The sequence below is a fragment of the Pezoporus occidentalis genome, unplaced genomic scaffold (assembly GCF_034315485.1).
Source record: "Pezoporus occidentalis ecotype Australia unplaced genomic scaffold, CSIRO_AGI_Poc_V1 ctg157, whole genome shotgun sequence".
Lineage (NCBI taxonomy): Eukaryota > Metazoa > Chordata > Aves > Psittaciformes > Psittacidae > Pezoporus > Pezoporus occidentalis.
The window spans coordinates 1,584,692-1,605,198 of record NW_026913393.1 but is presented as its reverse complement, the minus strand read 5'-3'; the positions used below and the strand labels follow the sequence as shown (position 1 = coordinate 1,605,198).

General features: G+C 44.1%; 1 protein-coding gene and 1 long non-coding RNA gene across 4 annotated transcripts in view; one reads left to right on the top strand and one right to left on the bottom strand.

The window, feature by feature from the left end:
* Nucleotides 1-5,723: 5,723 nt before the first annotated feature.
* Nucleotides 5,724-6,072, bottom strand: LOC134160112 (uncharacterized). The gene is made up of 2 exons (XR_009963448.1): nt 5,997-6,072; nt 5,724-5,959 (listed from the first exon to the last, which is right to left on the bottom strand). It is a non-coding gene; the product is annotated as an uncharacterized LOC134160112 (long non-coding RNA).
* A 1,466-nt stretch (nt 6,073-7,538) lies between these two features.
* The window catches only part of ARK2N (arkadia (RNF111) N-terminal like PKA signaling regulator 2N), a 45,626-nt gene continuing 32,657 nt past the window's right edge, over nt 7,539-20,507 (top strand). Inside the window, exon 1 of one of the 3 annotated variants that reach the window (XM_062611780.1) lies at nt 7,539-7,725. In XM_062611780.1, the coding sequence (XP_062467764.1) occupies nt 7,672-7,725 (54 nt within the window). In that variant the 5' untranslated portion in view covers nt 7,539-7,671. The remainder of the gene's footprint in view (nt 7,726-20,507) is intronic. The other 2 variants (XM_062611779.1, XM_062611781.1) reach the window with 2 other exon arrangements.

The window sequence follows — 20,507 nt, the reverse complement described above, 5'->3', positions numbered from 1 at the left end:
CCCCTGCCACAGGCAGACACCTTCCACTAGAGCAGCTTGCTCCAAGCCCTGTCCAACCTGGCCTTGAACACTGCCAGGGATGGGGCAGCCACAGCTTTTCTGGGCACCCTGTGCCGGCACGTGCCTCTGCACCCTCACTGGGAAGAACTTCTGCCTAAGAGCTCATCTCAGTCTCCCCTCTGGCAGGTTAAAGCCATTCCCCTTGTCCTGTCCTTACAGGCCCTTGTCCAAAGCCCCTCTCCAGTTTTTAGCAGCCTGTTTAGGCACTTGGAGCTGCTCTAAGGTCTCCCCTTAAGAAGCCTTCTCTTCTCCAGGCTGAGTAAGTCCAGCTCTCAGCCTGTCAAGATGGCAAAAACGAGTGGACAAGCCATCTTTTGTACACGTGGGCTAAGCTGGCTAAGGGGAACTTACCTCAGAGGTGAACAACATGAAATTCAGAGCAGGAGTGGTAGCATAGGGGTGATTACAGATACAGCTACTGCTTACCAGAAAAACCACTGGCAGAAGGCAAGCTAGTAGTGTTTGCAAGGTCCTACACCTGGGTCAGAGCAATCCCAAGCACAGCTACAGGTTGGGCAAAGAAGAGATTCAGAGCAGCCCTGCGGAGAAGGACTTGGGGGTGTTGGTTGATGAGAAAATGAACATGAGCCGGCAGTGTGCGCTTGCAGCCCAGAAAGCCAACTGTATCCTGGGCTGCATTAAAAGGAGCATGACCAGCAGGTCAAAGGAAGTGATCCTGCCACTTTACTCTGCTCTTGTGAGACCTCACCTGGAGTATTGTGTGCAGTTCTGGTGTCCTCAACATAAAAAGGACATGGAACTGTTGGAACAAGTCCAGAGGAGGGCCATGAGGATGATCAGGGGACTGGAGCACTTCCCATATGAAGACAGGCTGAGGAAGTTGGGGCTGTTCAGCCTGGAGAAGAGAAGGCTGCGTGGAGACCTCAGAGCAGCCTTCCAGTATCTGAAGGGGGCCTATAGGGATGCTGGGGAGCGATTCTTCATTAGGGACTGTAGTGATAGGACAAGGGGTAACGGGTTAAAACTTAAATAGGGGAAGTTTAGATTAGATATAAGGAGGAAATTCTTTCCTGTTAGGGTGGTGAGGCACTGGAATAGGTTGCCCAGGGAGGTTGTGAATGCTTCATCCCTGGCAGTGTTCAAGACCAGGTTGGACGAGACCTTGGGTGATATGGTTTAGTGTGAGGTGTCCCTGCCCATGGCAGGGGGGTTGGAACTAGATGATCTTAAGGTCCTTTCCAACCCTAACTATTCTGATTCTGTGAATCTGTGAAGAGCAACAGCATAATCTGACCTTTCTGTTGTGGAAGGGAAAAGAAGTCTTGGAAGGCACCAGAACATAGCTGAGTTGTGTCAGAGAATGATTTAACAAGACAGCCATTGTAAGGCAGTGGAGGTCATGGCCTGACAATTAAGGAATCTTAATCACTGGAGACCTTTAAGAGCAGATTAGAAATGTGCTGCTTAAGTGTTTATACTGCAAGGATCATGCCTTAGGATACAAAGATGGATTAGATGAGGGCTTGAGGATGCTTTCAGCCCTGCTTTTCAATGAGAATCTTCGGTCTTACTCAGCTAACATCAGACGAAGGCTTTTCATCACACACGTGTAGCCACAGCTTGAGGTTTGGGAGGCTTTCCCAGCACTATGGGCTCTTCTTTAGCACCACTTCATCACATAATACCACACTGGCTGTGAAACCAGGGGGGTGCATTCTCACCCTGTACCCACAGGGCAGCTGCACCACAAGTGCTGTGTGTCCCATTCATTGGCAAAGAGCCTGAATACAGACGGCGGCAGGGCCAGGCTCACTCAAGAGCTCTCCAAACATCACCACTTGTCGCTTCCTAGCACTGGAAAGGCAGGGAATGAAAAAAACCCACAAAACAAACCACCCAGCAGCTGCGCTCAAGCTGTGTGTCACAAACGAGCCATCTGCAGCACATGCAGCATAAATATGAGGCCAGTTGTTGGGTCAAAAGCGCACCTTTTGATGGAAATGGAGTCAGGCAAGATTTGTGCAGCCAGTGGGCTGCCAGTGAGGCTGCTCAGTTCTTCAGGTAGTGTTTACATGGGCTAAATGCCCTGCAGGGCCAACAGAGATGTCCTCCCTCGGTGTTGTCCAGCTCAGGGATGGGATGCCAGGAATCCCTCACAGGAGCACACCAGCCTGAGCGATCTGCTGAGACGCTGATTTTGGGCTTCACTCTCTGCCCTGTCAACTGTTGAGTGTTTCCATAGAGGTCACAGCAGAGCTGGAGGGAGGCTGCCAGCCAGGCCCCTTGGCTGTTATGTATCATGAAATAACCACCCTGCTGAGAATGACACACAAGTGAGTGCCTGGAAGGGCCTCACTTTGGGTTACATCAGCTGCTCCAATCTCAACTCACAGCCTGACTGCTGGAGACACCCACAGAGTCTTGGAGACTCTTGGAGTCTATTAACATCCACAGCCTGAGAGCAGTTGTGCTCACTGTGAGCTTTGTGTGGGGCTCCTGAGTGCTGGGGCTGGAGCTGCAGACCATCAGTTTTATCAACAAAGCACAAAAGATGTGCGTGCTTTATCACCACATGCTCAAATCCTCCTCCAGGAAAAGATGGGTATCCAAATTCCACCTGAAAAGGAAAAAAAAAAGAGTTAAAATTATACACTAGACATGAAAACTGGTCAACCCTGAGTGTAAATTTATTTCTTTTACCACACAGTGACATAATGCTCTTACCAGGACAATGTGCAAAATAGTAACAGCTTTAGAGAAATTAAGATTCATCCACATACTAGCTAAGTGAGGGGTGTTTATTTAAAAGAAAACATTTAGATACTAAACCCAGAGTCATAAACCTTAAATGCTAGAAAAATGCAAAATACCTTAAGCAAATTTAAGGCTACTAAGCTGAAATATATATCTATTCACTCAAAATGCATTGAATCAAAAGATGGATGTAGTTCTGATTAGCCTTATCTAGTTGAAGATGTCCCTGCTCATTGCAGTGGGGTTGGACTAGATGGACTTTGAAGGTTCCTTCCAACCCAAACTTTTCTATGATTCTATGAGGATGGGATCTCTTTTTGGCTACATATTTTGGCTAGTACTATAGGAATATTCTTATTTGTTGCAAATATTTCATTGTGGTTGCTTTTCAATCTTCCTTTGACTGAAAGCATTCTATTTATTTTTTCATTCCTATAAATCCTTTAGTAGCCACAGAATATTAATATGGGACTTTGTAATTAAATACAATTTAAGAAAATAGTTTCAAGATTTATTTTAAAAGTAAGTTGCATTTTGTAACTTCTCCAGTAAAACAGTCCAAATACTCTTTCAATATTCATTTCTGTTTGGGTACTTACCAGCAAAAAATGTGACATGTTGAATTGTAAGTGTACTTCAGATTTGGTTTAGCTCCATCTAGTACTGAATAAGTCTTACATGTCTAAGGAAGATTTTTCATTTCTGACCTATTCTTTGTGGTTTTAAACTACAGAGTCAGCAGTGAAATAACAGTAATCCTGGACCATGCACCCTTGCATGCTGCAGGAAATGCTTCATTGTGAGTTTCTGTTTGTTGTAAGTAACTTCAAAAGGCTTTAGAAATGGTTTTTATGTTCTCCTTCATTAAAACATCAGTATCAGGCTGGGAGGATTTCTGCTTCTCCAATTCAGAAATATTTCTTCTGAAAACAAAAAACACCATGAGTGTGTAAGCAGAGGCTTTACCAATAAGTTTAAAGGAAAACTTGTGGTTCCTTCTCTCTTTGCTGGGGACCACCTATGTGGGAGATACAGCGCTGCCTCCATCTGCCTTGAAGTCATTCAGCATTGCACCGTCCTTTCTGAGCCACCTAATCACCAGTAAAAAAAACCCCAACCAACTCCAAAGCCACCACTTAATCTAATAAATGCTTCCTCTAGCTGCTTACTAAATATGCCTTTCATGCTCATTGAGCAGTGCAGCTGCTTGATTAGGCAATATTGGCTGCTGAAACCCAGCAGTAAGGAAAGTTTTATCTCTCTTCCTTCCCCAGGAGACACAAAGGCTGTGGCTTGGGGACGATGAACCCCTCAGTGTCCTTCCTCGTGGTCCCCCCTCTGGAGGAACCTGGGTGATGGCTTGGCCAGGTTTCAGCAGCCCATTTATGATTTCAAATGCTTGGCAGCCCGTGGCCCATTGGAAAACAGGCATTGTTTAAATGTTACTGTGAAGGTGAAGTTTCTATATATTCCTTCTGCAGAGGATGCTCAGTAGTGTGCCTACAGATGTTGCTGTTAGATGCTCAGGATTGGGCTCATGAAAAGACATTCTCCCAGTCTGGAGCTGGAGGGAAACTTTCAGCCTGGGGCTGGGGAAGAGATGGGAGAGGGATGAAGGAACTCCACTCCTCTTGCCAACTGCTGCAGAGGGTAGCCAGCCTGGAAGCCCTTAGAGCCAAAGCACTTTCTCAAAAAGCTTTTACTTTGACACCACAACATGGTTCTGGGTCACTCCTGCCTCTACTTTGAGTTAATTTCTTCCCATTGTCTTTGACAAAGCTGTGGAGAGAGGTGGTGGCAAGTGGTGGTGGTGACCACCCCTTGGAAGCTCAAGCCTGAAGGAGCTTCTGCCACTCCCTTTTCCGGTGATCCTCCCTAGAGATATCCCACTGAGACTCCCCTTTCTCAGACAGAGAAGTTCTTATTGCTTCTTCAATGACGTAACTAACACTGAAATCATTTCACTCTTGGCAGATGTTGATAGAGAATGATATAGCAGAGCAAAAGCAGGCTACAAAAGGCACTGAGCTGTACTCCTGTATTGTTAGAGCCAGCACCACCACTGTCTTTTCTCCTCCCTTCCTAATCTTTCAATCCATCTCCCTGAAAATTCAGAATGAGTTCCATGGTGTTTCTCCTAATCTGGCATATAAACTCTCAGGCAATAAAGCTTTCACCACTTCCCTTAGGGAGACAATTTTTCAGCCTATGATTCTCTGTTTAAAAGCTTTCCACCCTGATTTTCAGCTTAAACATGCCCTTTCTTAATTCCACCCCATTAAACTCATTAACGTATCACCAGTCTTCCTCCCACTTACTTCATTCAAATATTTACAGATCACTAATGCCTTCCTGCTTTGTTTACTAATTCCACTGTACCTAGAATAGTCAGTATTTCTTTCCTTTTCCTTTCAAACACTTCCAGCCTTCTGGTTCCTTCAGTCGAGTCTCTTTGAGTTCTTTTCCATTTATCACTCTTGTTGCAAATGCAAGGCAGATGCTCACTGCCCTCACCTGTATCGTTATGCTTTCCTGTATGCTGTCCAAAACTGCATTGCCTGTTCCCTGCTGGTGTGTTCTAGCACCTGTGTGACAGCCTATTGTCCTCTGGGTGTCTTTCAGATGTGCCTCCAAAAACATAGATTTTGGGATGTTTTTCTTTCTCCCAGAAGTAGCCAGGCATGTTGTGAAGGCTGATTGATGGCTTTAACCTGCCAGAGGGGAGACTGAGGTGAGATTTTAGGCAGAAGAGGGTGGTGATGCACTCTGTGAGGGTGTGGCGCACTCTCACAGGTTGCCCAGAGAAGCTGTGGCTGCCCCATCCCTGGCAGTGTTCAAGGCCACATTGGACACAGGGGCTTTGAGCAACCTGCTCTGGGGAAGGTGTTCCTGCTCATGGCAGGGGGTTGGAACTGCATAAGCTTTAAGCTCCCTTCCAACCCAAAGCAGGCTGTGGTTCCATGATTTTAGTTGGTGGCAGGACATGGCTGGAGCCACACATGAAATCAGAGCAGACTCTCCCCACACGGGGCAGGTTTCATCTTTTCTTAAACATGGACTTCGTTAGCACGGTGCTCATTCCCTCTTAAGCCAACACGACTGATACTGGATGCAGCAATGAGGATGGTACTCCTGCAAAGGAAGTTTTTTTTTTACATGTTTGGTGACAAATATATCTTGTAAACTACTGTTTGAAGACAGAATCCTGAATCCCTGGGTACATAGCTCTACTTCTACCTGAATCTCTTAATCTTATTAATCCTTGCTGTGACAAATTCTTCTGAGGTAGTGTGTGATCTCTATTTCCAAGTCCATGTACATGATTTGGGTGGTGGTGGGGTAGGTGTGCAAATACCCCTTTCTATATTATCAACTCTATAATCGTGGGATCTGCCAGAAGTTCCTCTGCTCTACGATGCATGTTTAACACTTGAATTTCCCAGACTTTTCTAGGCCCTGGCCAGAATTTAAGGTCTATACTGCAATGATTCTACTACCTGAAAGGAGGTTGTGAGGTGGGGGTTGGTCTCCTCTCCCAAGTACCAAGTCATAGGACAAGAGGAAACGGCCTCAAGCTGTACCAGGGAAGGCTTAGACTGGAGATTAGGAACAATTTCTTTCCTGAAAGGGTTGTCAAGCACTGGAACAGGTTGCCCAGGGCAGTGGTGGAGTCACCATCCCTGGAAGTGTTTCACTGCCATATAGATGTGGCACTTAGTGACATGGTTTAGTGGTGGCCTTGGCAGTGCTGGGTTAACAGTTGGACTGGATAATCTTAAAGGTCTCTTTGAACCTGAGCAATTCCATGGTTTCACAATTGCTGCCACATTTCCAATTGCAGAGCACTACCCACACCGTGCAGTTGTGTAGCGCACATACCTCGCAGGTGCAGAGCTAGATACTCTGATTAAGAAACACCATAAGGGTATTTAATGTGTGAGTTGTAACGCCACTGTAACTGCACACCATGCTTCCCACCCAGCCCCCAGGTCTCTGATCTCAGGGATCAGTGTCACAGGGGAACCATGTTGGCCCAGGGCTGAGAGGTGGTTGTGGTGCTGGGCTCCGGCCCTTTCACATGCACCTCACCTAGCTGAGCCCCCCCCCATCGCCTGGCCCCTGCACTGGGGAAGATGTTTCTTTCTTGTTCTTTCTTTGTTCCTTTCTGCTTCCTCATCTGCTCTTTTACTTGCGTGAGTCAGCACCAACTGCTGAGCTTGGTTTGCCCACACTGGGAAACTCAGAGCAGCTTCCAATGCCTAAAGGGGCTACAAAAAACCTGGAGAGGGGCTTTGGACAAGGGCCTGTAGGGACAGGCCAAGGGGAATGGCTTTAACCTGCCCGAGGGGAAACTGAGATGAGCTCTGAGGCAGAAGCTCTTTGCTGTGAGGGTGCTGAGGCGCTGGCACAGGGTGCCCGGAGAAGCTGTGGCTGCCGCATCCCTGGCAGTGTTCAAGGCCAGGTTGGACACAGGGGCTTGGAGCAAGCTGCTCTAGTGGAAGGTGTCCCTGTCTGTGGTATGGGGCTCGACCTGGGTGGGCTTTAAGGTCCCTTACAGAGCGTTCTATGACACCAGATAACACGGTGCGCCGTTAGCCGGTAGATTACCCACCCTTCCAGCTCCTTCTTCAGCCGCCGCCGAGCCCCTCACAAAGCCCCGGCCCCTCACTCCTCTTCACCGGTGTCGCTCTCGGTGCGGTACCTCCGTGTTCCCCTCAGGGCGCCGGCGGTGGCGCTGTGGGCCGGCGGCCGCTCTGCGCGGCTCTCGGTGCTCCCGCTGTGGGAGGAAGTGACGCCGCACGCGGATCCGCGGCCTCGGTGACATTCTGTGAGGCAGTGGTGGGGGGGGGGGGGGCGACGGCGGCGCGGCTCAGACCTGGCTCGTTCTGTCCGTCCATGCCCGGCTGCTGCGGCTCGGTGGGGACGGCAGCGGGGCCCCGCGTCCTACAGGTGAGTGCAGCCGGCGCGGACAGGGCTGGTCCCCTGCGCGCTTCGGAGGGGCCGGGCCGGGCCGGGCCGGGCCGGGCCCGGCCGCTGCCGTTATCCCCGCTGTTGCGCGGGCGGTTGGCTGCTACTGCTCTCCCTCCATCCTCTGTCCAGCTCCGGTGCCGGCGGTGTTGGGAACTGGGAAGGCCGCGGTCCTGGCTGCGCCAAGCCAAGGGCTTCGGGAGCGCGGGGTGCCCGGTGGCTGGCTTCGGGCGCCGGTAAGCGGTGACCTCCATCTCGGGCCGTGCGGTGCCGGGGCGCGGGAGACCCGCCGAGCCGCCGCTTTGAAGCCACGCAGCGGTGAGAGCTGTGCCCCAGCTCCTGGGAGCAATTTCTGGGCACTGTGAACTCCCTCACTACAAGAGGGACGGTCCCCTCTGGGTTCTTTATTACAAGGGAGACACTGAGGTGCTGGAGGAGTCCGAAGAAGGGCAGCGAATCTGGTGAAGGGCCTAGAGCGTAATTGTGATGAGGAAGGGCTGAGGGACCTGGGAGTGTTTGGTCTGGGGAAGAGAAGGCTCAGTGGGGACTCAGTGGTGGAGTCACTAGCCCTGGAAGCGTTCACACACCGTGTCGATGAAGCCCTCAGTGGCATAGGTTAGTGGTGGCCTTGGCGGTGCTGGGGAACGGTTGGACTTGATGAGCTTCAGGGTCTTTTGCAACCCAGCTGATTCTGTGATTAGAGGACTTGGGTGTTGCACTGTGGGATCATATATGGAGTAGTGTTAACTGTTTGGAGAAAAACTGCTGAAAAGCGAGGCATGTAACTGCTCCAGTTTATGCTTCTCTAGTCTTTCTGCTTCTTTGTTTACCTTGGATGATGTGGGAATATATATTTCATGCGGAAAAAGAGTTCAAGTTGCTCCTTGCCTATCGAGTCTGAGGTCCCCTTGAGCTACTGATGTCTGATGGGTTGCAGATGTGGCTTTGAGCCACACAGCTATCCAGAGAGAATATAAAATTTAACTGTGCTACTTGTTCTTTGTAAAATGGAAAAAGGCAACCTGAGCAGACTTGTAAAATTTAAGCATTTCCCCAGTTCAGATACTGTAACTCTCTTTGTATCCGGGTTATTTGGCAACTACTCAAAAGGCTGCATTTTGAAAAACTTCCGGGTGGTTTTTTTTAGGTTTACATTGTGTAGTTGGTAGGGAGAGCTTACGTATTTGTAAAGCAGCATCTAGTTGTATTTATGTCTTTGTTTGTAAATAGTGGAACCAGGCTACTTGTATTAACATTTGTAGCTGCTTTCATGAAGCTGTAACTGCAATAACTTAGTTAAACAAAGTCTTGGTTGTAATAGTCACACACTTTAAACCAGCACAAAGTACCTAGCAGCATTTAAAAGGCTGAAAAAAGGTGTGTGTAGAGATGATGCCAGATAAGTCAATCCTGTTTGATACTGGATGTTTGTTCTTTCATGGGCAAATGATTTTAGCTTTTAACATGAATGAGTAGTGAATCTTTGAGTCCTTGAGCATCTCTTTAAAAATGTAAAATTTCTCTTAAGCCCCCCTCCTCCCTAAGTTTTTATTTGGTTTTAAGTCTTGCCTGGTATTTGTCAAGCTCAAAACCAAATAATAGCTTATTTACAGTTTCAAGGCGAAATTTCAGGTACAGCTTGTAATAGCTCTGTCCTTAGAACATCAAACAAACGGTGAATGTAAAAAGCTTTTCTTAAAGTTGCTGAAGTCTATTCAGAAACTTGATGTTTGATCTTGAGGTGGAAACTGGGTATAGTGCTTTTTTGAGGTCTTCATCTTGTGGTTCTTCTGCCCTAGTTAACACCTGTAATTGCTGTTTCTGTGATAGAAGAGCTGAAAGTCAGGCACAACAGGGCAGATTCCCTTTGACCAGGAGGAGGGAAGCACTGCCTTTGCAGAGGGAACAGGTTTGTGATGGGCTCCAAGGGCAGCAGCTTGTCAGATGTTTGCTAAGTCCAAGCATCTCTCCCCATATACAAGCACGATACAAAAGCAGTGAGATGAACTCAGTTGTCCAATGGCAATCTGTCTTAAGCATCATTTTCTGAGTCTTTCTCACGTCTAGTTATCTGGAGCAGTCTGGTGCTGGCAAAAGAAGCTCCAAAGGGGGTAGTTATGTGGCTATTAATGCTAATAAAATACTGCTTTCTGTGGTTCTGGTACACCAGTAACACTGGTGTTTTGTCTAGGGGATTAAGAGGAGGAACAGTGCGGGTGATGGAAGGTAGTACGTGAGTCTGGGCAGCTGGTATTTATCCTCAAGTATGAGGATAACAGTTCTGACTCATTTTTAATAACACTTCAATTTTTAATTATAATGTGTAGACTATTTCTGTTTGCTCTTCAGCCTAATTGCTAGTTGGCATCGTGAAGAGGTGCAATGAGAAATTCCTGAGAAATCAGGAAGAGGAAAGGACTGTGGTCTTACACATTTACACGTGCATTGCCTTACAGCTTGACCACCTGTGCGTGCACTTGATAAACACATGGGGGCTGCTACTTGATAAACACATGGGGGCTGCAGTGCACAAACAAGTTGGGAAATGAGTGGATACATTAAGCTGGGTGCTATGGAGGGAAGAGGGAAGGAACCCGAGGCCGACCACAAATCAGTTGAGAACAGTTGATGTGGAGTAGTCATACATGCTCTAGCTGGTAAGAGAGGTGAGAAGGATGTTTATGTACATTTGACAAATGAGCAGATCACACTGACAGTGACAGCGTGGACAAGGGGGGATTAGTGAGGTAAGGCTGGATGAACAAAGAGTAAATATGGAGAGCCATGAGGGGCTTTGAACACTGAGTGTTAGGTAGATAAGTTGATGTAACTTGGCCAGAGCAACAAGAAGTAGTTGCTTTGATCGTCCTGATCTCACATCTGCATGCTGTATGTTTACCTTTAAAATGCTGGCTTCTTTGCCTTGCCTTGATCTTGTTCACCCCATTGCATGTCAGCTCCCTGTTCCACCAGGGATGTATGTGCCATCTATGACCCACATGTATATCAACATCTCATGTAAACATCTGTTAATGAGATGGGAGTCTCTGCGTACCACACTGCAAAAGTGTCTGCAGGCTGAGCATGCACATCTGCCTCATTACCCTCTGACTGGAACATCACCCCCAGTTAAAGCTTTGGAAACTTTTCAAATTACTAAACAGTTTCAAGCAACCTGGCTTTAATTTTCTGTAACATTTCAAAGTTAGCATATTGATGGGACTTTCTGACAGAATTAGGTCTATGGTCAATCGCAGCTTCTGTGTTTTTTATCTGCAGTTGACTAAATAACTTGGAAAGCTGTAAACATTGACAGAAACTGAGCAGCAGATTTAATAACACATTTACTAGATCAGAGTGAAGATCTAAATACCACAGTTGCAAGTGTTTAACTCCTTAGAGCAAGTGCTCTAGAAAATAAGTACTAAAACTTGAAATTCTTTGCTAGCTTGAATGTTACTGGTAGAAATGGGGAACCAAAAATGAAGGAACAGGAGAGGGGGATGGGCATAGTGCTGGGAGAGAGCTCTGGGTTAAAGCTGTGTCGTACATAATGCGTGTCAAGATAACCTGCGGTTCACAAAGAAACCACTTTTGTTTTCATTTTCCAGTACATGAAGTTCAAGAGAGAACCGATGCTTGTGCCTTGAGTTTTAGCTCTGTAACTTGGAATCATCTGAACTGTTATGACACCAGAATCTGTGGCAGCAAATATTGCTGCAGGGAACTTAGTACTGTTTTCGTGGTGATCCGTGTTGTCTTTCTGTCGCATCTTTGTTCCAGGTCTTTAATGCATAATGCAGTCTTGAGCCTGTGACTTGAGGTCTGAAATGCAACATCTGCAAGTGTGCAATTCTGAGCAAGAAGAAAACTGGAGGAAAGAGACTGTAGCTGAAAATGTGCATACAGTGTAAATATTAGCCTTTGCAGTTGCTTTCTCATAACAGAGTACATCTCTGAGGTAGGCTGGAGTGACTGTCACTTCTTCAGTGTTACTGCTAGGGTTAGAATTTAAACTTTGTGGTTGCTGATTCCCACTTGTTAGTGTTCCTCTTCACATGTCTTATCAGTGTGAGTAGAGCCTGTACAGTATAGCAGTTTCTGTATGGATATTACTGACTTTATGCAGTTTGGGCACACCTTGGTTACTCGTTGAGGACTGAAAGTGAGATGCTGCTCAGTCACTGAGGTGTTGCCATTACACTGTTCCAGATGCATTACTGAATGCATAGGGAGGTCAAGTAACATGCCCATGGTCATGTGATGAGTCAGCTTTAGGTTTGGAATAATCCAGCCTAATGTCCCTTCTTATTTAAGAAGGTGTTTAGAGTTTTGTATCAGTTTAACCACATAGTCTGTCTCTTGAATGCTCAGAAATTGATTAAAGTAGCAGAATAGCGTACAGGCTTCTGCTGTATAGCCTTGTGATATTTAGTTTCCAGGAAGACAGTTTAAAAGCTGTTAGGAGGACTCAATCTGACAGCTTTTAAATCATAAGCAGAACAGGTGGGCACTTTTTAATTAAATGCAAGTATTTCAGACTTTTTCATGCTAACATTTTTGTTTCAGTATACATGGATCATGGGTTTGACATTATAGTGAGATTTCTTCAGTGTCCTGCACAGTATTTTTCTGCCCTGATGCTTCAAAATTTCCTGGAAATGAGCAGGAAGAGCCAGACAGTGATTGAATGTGTTGTTACGTTTCTGCTGTAATGTCTTATTTCATGGTGCTTGGTCTTATTTCAGAGAAGGCAGATTTCACTTGCATTCATCCAAAATGGTTAGGGACCAAGTGACTCATGGTAGCGGAACTGGGAATAACTAAAAGCCAGACTTTGTAATGCCAGTTGTCTGTGTGATGATGCAGTTACTGCCATTTCAGTAATTTGTTTTTCCCTGGGACTATTACAGTTCCATGATACCAGTTTGAGGTTGGCACTTTATGCTCCAGTAGTATTGTCAGGCTTTCTGAAGTAAAAAGAAGCAGTTTAACCTGGTAGCCCAGTACAGTTAAGATAGTGCTGTTCTCTTGTATTGTAGCTTTCTCCCCAGCTGGTAATCTCCTGACTCCTCAGCTCTGTCTCCCAGTTCTAGGTCTCTGGGAATGCTAACTCTTGCTAGGGAGTTCCAAGTGTTCTAGGAAAGGAAAAGTTTTAGGGAAAAAGGTTGGTGAAGAGCAGGTCAGAAAGATCTCTATTAATTCCATGTGTTTGTGGTTAGAAATGCAGTGTAAGATAAGGGGGATTTAGAGGCTGTCTCCTAATAAAGTAGGTAGAACGAAATGCTCATAGCCTGAGGCCTCATCGTGCTTATTACAGTGTCTTGTAAGTGAAGTTGTCACTGTGAGACAAGAATGGGCTTGTGGTAGCAGTAACCATGAGCTGACTTAATGATAAGTACAGTCTGAGTTGTCAATAGCTATGGCTACTTCTGAGCTGCCTTTTGATCAGTACTACTCAGAACCTGTGGGGGGCTATTATAAAAAAAAAACCAAGCATATTTGTTTGTGTGGTGTTTTTAGAAAGCCTTTAAAGTGAAGTTTGATTTTCAATGATTCAAGCTACTGTTACTAATAAGTCATCTTAAAGGCAGTTCACAGACTTTGGATCTGCTCATTGTGTATGAAGAAAATCCAGACACTGTTAAATACCATAAAACTAAGCTAGGGAAATTTAATGAGTATCTTGACAGAGATTGAAGGCCTATAAAGTTACAGACCTCACCTCAGTGTGATGTTAGTTTGATTGCAGACAATAAATTTCTCTTTTTTTGTCCTAAAAGATCAAAATGATTTTTCTACTTTTTAACACCTGTCGTGATTTTCACTCTTTGTATGGAACTCATCAAGTTACAGTAGTAATAAGACTGTGTGGAATGAACAGAATGGGGTTGGATTAATACTCTAGACTTCATAGTTTTCTTTCTATCTTACCCCTTTATTTAAGGGTAAGAAAGTTTTTTTTAGTTTATGTTTTGTTTTGTTTGTTTTTTTCTAAAAAAAAAAATTGTCAATACCTGCATGGTACTAATGAAAACTGCCTTTTAATTTTCTTTTAGATCTTTTTATAGCTGGCAACTTGGTGTCCTCTTACATGGTATTGTTTAATTTCTGTAGGTAAATATATGCAAAGTCTTCTTTATCTTCTGGGAGAGAAATGTCTGTTTCCTGGTCTGTCTGTTTCTCTCTTGAAGTAGAGGTCAAATTTCTGCACCTCTGCCAACTGGGAGTAAGTACTGTAGGAAGTATCTGATATTAAAACCCATGTTAGAGGCATTATTCATAACACATGTAACTGGCTTTTGACCCAATCTGTTCTGTTTTCTGAAATACCCAAGGAGGTTTTGTTCTTTTGTAGAGTCAACCTGTACTTACTTTGTACTAGTTTTTCATTTGCTGTTTGTCAAAAGCTTATTCTCAATTAACCCTCTCCTGCGCCGTTGCTTTTTGATGTTCTTCCATAACAGACCATGTCACAGTTCCTCTGCCAGTCTATGGCTGCAGTGTTCTACAAGAATTTAACTATTTTTGTTGCATTAGTTTCTTAGGAAAGCTCAGCTAAAGAGGAGAGTGTTAGGATTTGTGAAGGTAGAGACTCAAAAATTAGCTGTCTTGAGTTAGCTGTGCTCTTCAGTACAGTTCAGTGGCAGGGGTGAGCTTTCTTCATGCAGTCATAGACTCCCAGAATGGTTTGGGTTGGAAGGAACCTTAAAGCTCATCCAGTTCCAGCCCCCTGCCACAGGCAGGGATGCCTTCCACTAGAGCAGCTTGCTCCAAGCCCTGTCCAACCTGACCTTGAACACTGCCAGGGATAGGGCAGTCACAGCTTCTCTGGGCACCCTGTGCCAATGCCTCACCTCTCTCACAGGGAAGAACTTCTGCCTAAGAGCTCATCTGAGTCTCCCCTCTGTCAGTTTAAATCCGTTCCCCCTTGTCCTGTCTCTACAGGCCCTTGTCCAAAGCCCCTCTCCAGGTTTCTTGTAGCCCCTTTAGGCACTGGAGCTGCTCTAAGGTCTCCCCTTCAGGAGCCTTCTCTTCTCCAGGCTGAACTAGCCCAGCTCTCTCAGCCTGGCTCCAGAGCAGACCTGCTCCAGCCCTCACAGCATCTCTGTGGCCTCCTCTGAACTTGTTGCAGCAGCTCCACATCCCTCTTGTGCTGCTGCCCCAGAGCTGGATCAGGACTGCAGGGGGGTTCTTCCCAGAGTGCAGAGAGGCAGAGAATCCCCTCCCTCGACCTGCTGCTCACAGTGCTGGACACAGGGTGTTTCTGGGCTGCCAGTGCCCATGACTGTGTCATGGGGATTTCTTGTCAAACAACTCCAAGTCCTCCTTAGAGCTGCTCTTGGTGAGAAGGTGGAAGGTAGTTTCCAGTGGAGCTGTACCTGTTGCCTACTGATTCCTCGTTAGGTCATGACAAACCAGTGTGATGAGTGCTTTCTTCAGGAGCGCTTAGGACATGCAAAGACTGGTATCCATTGCTGGCAATCCAATGGGTGCTGAAATCAATTGGCCCATCTTACTATGGGTCAAAAAAAGGATCAAGGATTTCGTGTTAAGAACAGTCCAATAGCAGCTTGTATCTTACTGCTACTGAATCTTCCATAATTTCAATGCAGTGTGACTTTGCCTGTAGTGTATTGGTACCAGTTATTTTTCAGTAATATCCTTACTGAAAATTCATGTTGCAGTATTTATACTATATTTTCATATATATAGTTATATAGTTATATATTCTTACACTGCTAGCTTACTAATTAAAGGAAAACCAGAAAAAAGAATAGTATTAGTGGCTTGTGGACGAGAAAATAACTTAAGGTTAGGGTTTGGTTGGCTTTGCAGCCTTTGGGCATGTCACCTTAACTCTCTTCCTCAGTGGCCAGATGATAAAATGTGTATGTTACTGCCCTACACTAGAAAGATACAGGCTTAAAGCAAAGTACTGGTGTTGAATTAAAGTATTTGAAGCTTTAAATTACATGTGGGGTTTGTTCATTTCCTGAGGCAAAGATGTGAAAAAAGGTCTGATCATAAAATACTTAGAAATTGTAGAGTCACTTAGTATCTCTTAACTCATCTTTGTTAAATGGCTGTCATAAATCCATACCACTTGTAGTTCAGTGACAAGAGTTCGTAGGTAGCTGTAAGAGATGGGGAGTTGCTATGTGAGGTATAGAAGTGCCACAAGGCAGCCCAGGTGGTTGTAGCATTGTTAGGGAGCACTGTTACTGGGAAGGAACGTTACACAGACCTTGACAAAACAGCTCTTATCTGCTGAGAGCATCTCTCCTGATGTCAAGGACTGCGCAATTCTGGAGTGCTGCTTTTCTCTCCCTTGTTCATGGCCTCTTGCTGTTGTCTGTTGTGTAAGATGCTCTCCTTACTGTCCTTCTGGACCCTGACTGATCTTATTCAGCTACCAACCCAATGATAAGGTGCACAGCTTTTCTCTGGGAAATTTAATTACAAAAGGACTTGATGGGTGCAAACTGGCCCAGCAGGTAGGCACTTCTACCTCTGCACATTTGCAATGGACTGCAGGATGGCCTTACGGCCTCCTGGAATGCTGCCTGTGTGTCCCATGGCACTCATTCCTCCTTCAAAACTACCAAGTAACAGCAAGAACAAGGTACGTTTGTGTCTGTCTTTGATTTTTGTGGGAGACAGCACAAGCCCTTCTCCAATGAATACTGCAGTACTGTATCAAAGTTACACTGCAGTTGTCCTGATCTGTCAGTTGGAGCTATTGGCAATTAAATTAGTAAATTAGCAAAATTTAATTGCTTTTGGGGTAATTCAGATAAATGTTCTTAATAGAATGAAAACCTGTGCTCTGAAAATCAGGATTAATTTGTTACTATTATGCTCAAGCAATTTAAAATGTGACTTTTCTGTGAGCATTACTTTATTGACTGTGGTAGAAAAATAGACAACATTTCTTGAGAAAAAGTCTATTTAGATAGAATAGCACAGAATTTATTTCTTCTGAGTAATGGAAATGGGAAGGTAAAGTGAGAAAATGTTAACATCTTAGAGAAAGCTGGTATATCCATATGATTGTGGTACATCCATATGATTGTCCTCAGTAAGGTGATCTTGTGCAAGCTAATCTATGGTAGAGAGAAATGGAGCATGGCTATCCTATCATTGATTTCTACCACCAGTTTTGTTGAAAGAATAATGAAAAATCTGAAAGTCACTTAAATTTTTAGGAACAGAGAGTGATAAAAATATGCCTTCTCAAGTTTTTAGAGTAAAGAGCATTGTAGACTTTACATCACTGCAGACTTGGGGAAAAATGCTTTGACTGTGAGAAACAAATGAGAGTTTTAGGAGGACAAGTGCAGCCAAGCCTGTGTGCCTTTATCTGTATGATAATAAATTTATTTTTATGAGGACTGTGGTGTTTTCCTTCTTTTTGTGTGTGTGATTCCAGTGCAGCTGGTGAATGCTTCTAGAAGCCTGTGTGCAGGCTTGTCATATAACCCATAGCTGGTAGTTACCTTCCATTTGAAAGAGGCAGAATATGTGCATTAAGCATTGTGAAGCAAAAACCTGTATTTAAATGTTAAGTCTTTGTATATTATTTACAGTGAAAAATGTTGCTTTTCACCCTTGCAAAGGATATTCTGCAAACCTTTGTCTGAACACATACATTTGTAATTTGTATATGCACCCTGTTGAGCAGGAGCAGCCTATTTATATCCTTCATTTGTTTATGCAAAACCAGTTGAAACACAGCATTAGTTTGATCCTTTCTTCTTTTGTTTCGCCCTGCAATGCTCTTACCGTGTGGCTTCTATTCTTTGGGCCGTGTGGCTTCTATTCTTTGGGATTGTTACCAGGCCTGATTTATGAATCATCTGATAAAGAGCCAGCTCCACTCCCAGAAATGTGCCTTAGGTAGAATTGTATGCCAGTGAGTCAGCTTTAGGGCAGCATTTTCAAAGAACACTATATAAATTACACAGTATCCGCGTGGGGGAGGCTTAATATTGTGAAAAATCTGCTCTGGAGCATCGTGTGCATGCATCCACACAGAGCTGAGTCAGCTGTCTTTGGTCTGAATCGAGTGCTGGTCACACTCGTTACTGTTTTACGTGCATGGTTATGTGTGATGCTTTTAAGAAAATAGAAAAGAATGTGTAGTACCTTGTATTTTTTTTTAAATTGGCTGTTTTACATAATTTTATTAGCCTCAGTTTTATACATTTTTCATTACCTCTCACCTCTTGATTTATTTCATCATCAATTATGTTTGGTATATGTGCAATAATGTAATCACTGGGGATTGTTTATGTAAATGTGAGCCACTCTGTTGCAGAATGACTCTAAGAGCAGAACCATAGAGTTCTGGAGGACTGTGCAAGCAAGGCAGGGGGTGGCCCCCACAGGTGGCCAGAGACCGGACCTGGGAGGAGAATGTGGAGGAAGCTGTGGGGGCTAACCAATACTGTTATGCCAAGAAGGAGTGGCTGAATACCACTCCTATATATGTGTGAACTGCGTCACAAATAAACTAGAAGTTGCTTATCACCCATATTGGGTTGGCCTGTCTGCTTCTCCTCGCCGCTTACACCACTTTAGTCTTAATTACATATAAATACAAAAACACATTTAGATTTAGATGAAAATACTGACTCTGTGACACTGGAGCTGTAAAGTGCTGTAGATGCTCTGGAAGGAACTTTGTAGCTAACTGCATTCTGAACAAGTAACTCCTTAATGAGTAATTCTGATGCAGCACTGCAGTTTTAACTTCTAGTTAAACTAGAAGTTTTAATTAGAAGTTAAACTAGTTTTAACTTTTAGTCACAAAACCTGAAAGAGCATATTTGATGTTACTTTCTGCAAAATTGTAGCTACAGTTTCTCATTCTTAAAAATTACAGGTACGAGCTAATGGTGTGAGGAGGTAGGTTGCTCTAACCTCTAACTGTTTTCTTTCAGTGCTAACTAAAATGGCATTAAATGACAAATGTGCTGCTCGGTTGTTTTTTGTTTGTTTGTTTGTTTTGTTGTTTTTTGTGTGGGTTTTTTTTTTTTCATTTAAACAATTGCTAGAACTGGCATAGGAGGGTGATAAGGTTCTAAGCAGGGGAAAGAATTGGACTCTGAATAAGAGGAAATATGTCAGTAACAAACTAAAGTGACTTCTAACAGCAAGCTGCTATGAAAAGCTCAGTACTACCAATGTGAGAATCTGTCATATCCAGAGTTGCTGAGAAAAAGAGCTGGTTTGTTTCATATAAGCTAAGCATTCTTTATCAGTCCGGTAACACCTAAAATGACAGTGTACAGTTAAGGTTAGGGTGACAGAGTGTTAATAACAAGTATTTCAGGCCTTATCATTTGTTTGGGTGAAACTCATTTCCTTCTGACATTGCAGGGTGTACAATTATAAAGAGCATTAACTGACAGCAAACCAAACCAAAGTATGAAGGATGTATCAGTGCCACTTACTGATTGATAAAGGGCATGCATGCCATCTTCCATAAAACTCTTTGTGCAGTAATATATATTACTTAATAACATACATTACATGATAGTTGTTCTTTTGGAAGCTGCTAACACCGCTGTTTGAATTTAGCTTTTTTTTTATTATTATTATTTTAATAATTTAATTTTTAATAATTTTTTGTCTTCAAACATCTCTACTTAAATAGTACTGTGAAAGAAACACCCATTACCCTCTCCTGTGTCTAGTTAGAACCTGTGAGCTCAAGGTGTGAGTTTTTAACCAGATTTGTTTTTTCTAACGGGATGGTTTGTGCTTGTACTCCCTTCACTCCTTCCTGCCAGAAAATTTATCCTATTTTCTGGTTTTGTTTTCTGCTGGCTTAGTGAAGTGAATCTGTTCACAAGAGGATGAGCCAGTTCTGGTGCAAATGAGGGAAATATGACTACAGTCAGGATTGGGTGGTAAAAGAGCAGGGGGTAAAACTCATTCCAGTTATGGGCAGCATACTGTTAGGCTGGCTGGGCTGCTCTGCTGATCTGACCTTCAAAATCCTTCTGGATTGTTTCACTGAAGTTCAGGCTTCATAGTGTACTAATCGTTTGCCTATACAAATGGGTCCATGATGTGAAAATACTTCCCAGGTAATGGAACAGATAGATATTTAATGGTTTAACCATACTGGTGTGTTCTATGTGCAGCTGGAAAATAAAATAATTTCTATTGGGAATTCTAGCACAGAATTTTTTACAGAATTGCCTTTTAAAATCACCAGCGCAGTATCTGTGCATCAGAAAAAGGAAAATGACATTTCTGAGGAATGTCTCGTTAAGTATCCCATCTGTGTCTGTAAGCATCACAATTTATTTTTCAGTGCTGCATTCTCATTTAAGTAAAAGAACCTGGTCTTTCTGTAGCATCACCTTGAGATTACCTTTTCTAGTGATGTCACTAGAAAAGTGAGTGGCAAGAGAGGAATGGGAGTTTTTCAATATAATCTCTTCCTCTTTCTGATCTGTAAATTTTCCAAATAGAACTAAAGAAATACATTTTCTTTCTTTGAGACAAGGCTTTCCTTGGCATACACATTTTCCTCTGAACTATCCTGTGTTCTTCCCTGCAGCAGAGTCTGTTTGAGTCATGATAGACTTTTTTCCACTGAGATGAATAAAAAGTCCTTTTTTGCATACATCTTAACACTTGAATTGTAGACATTTAAGTAGCCAGTTTGAGGGACCTGGAGAGCACGAATGTCATCAAAGCAAGTATTTTTTCCAGATGCACAAAAACACATGTCAGTGTTGACTGGA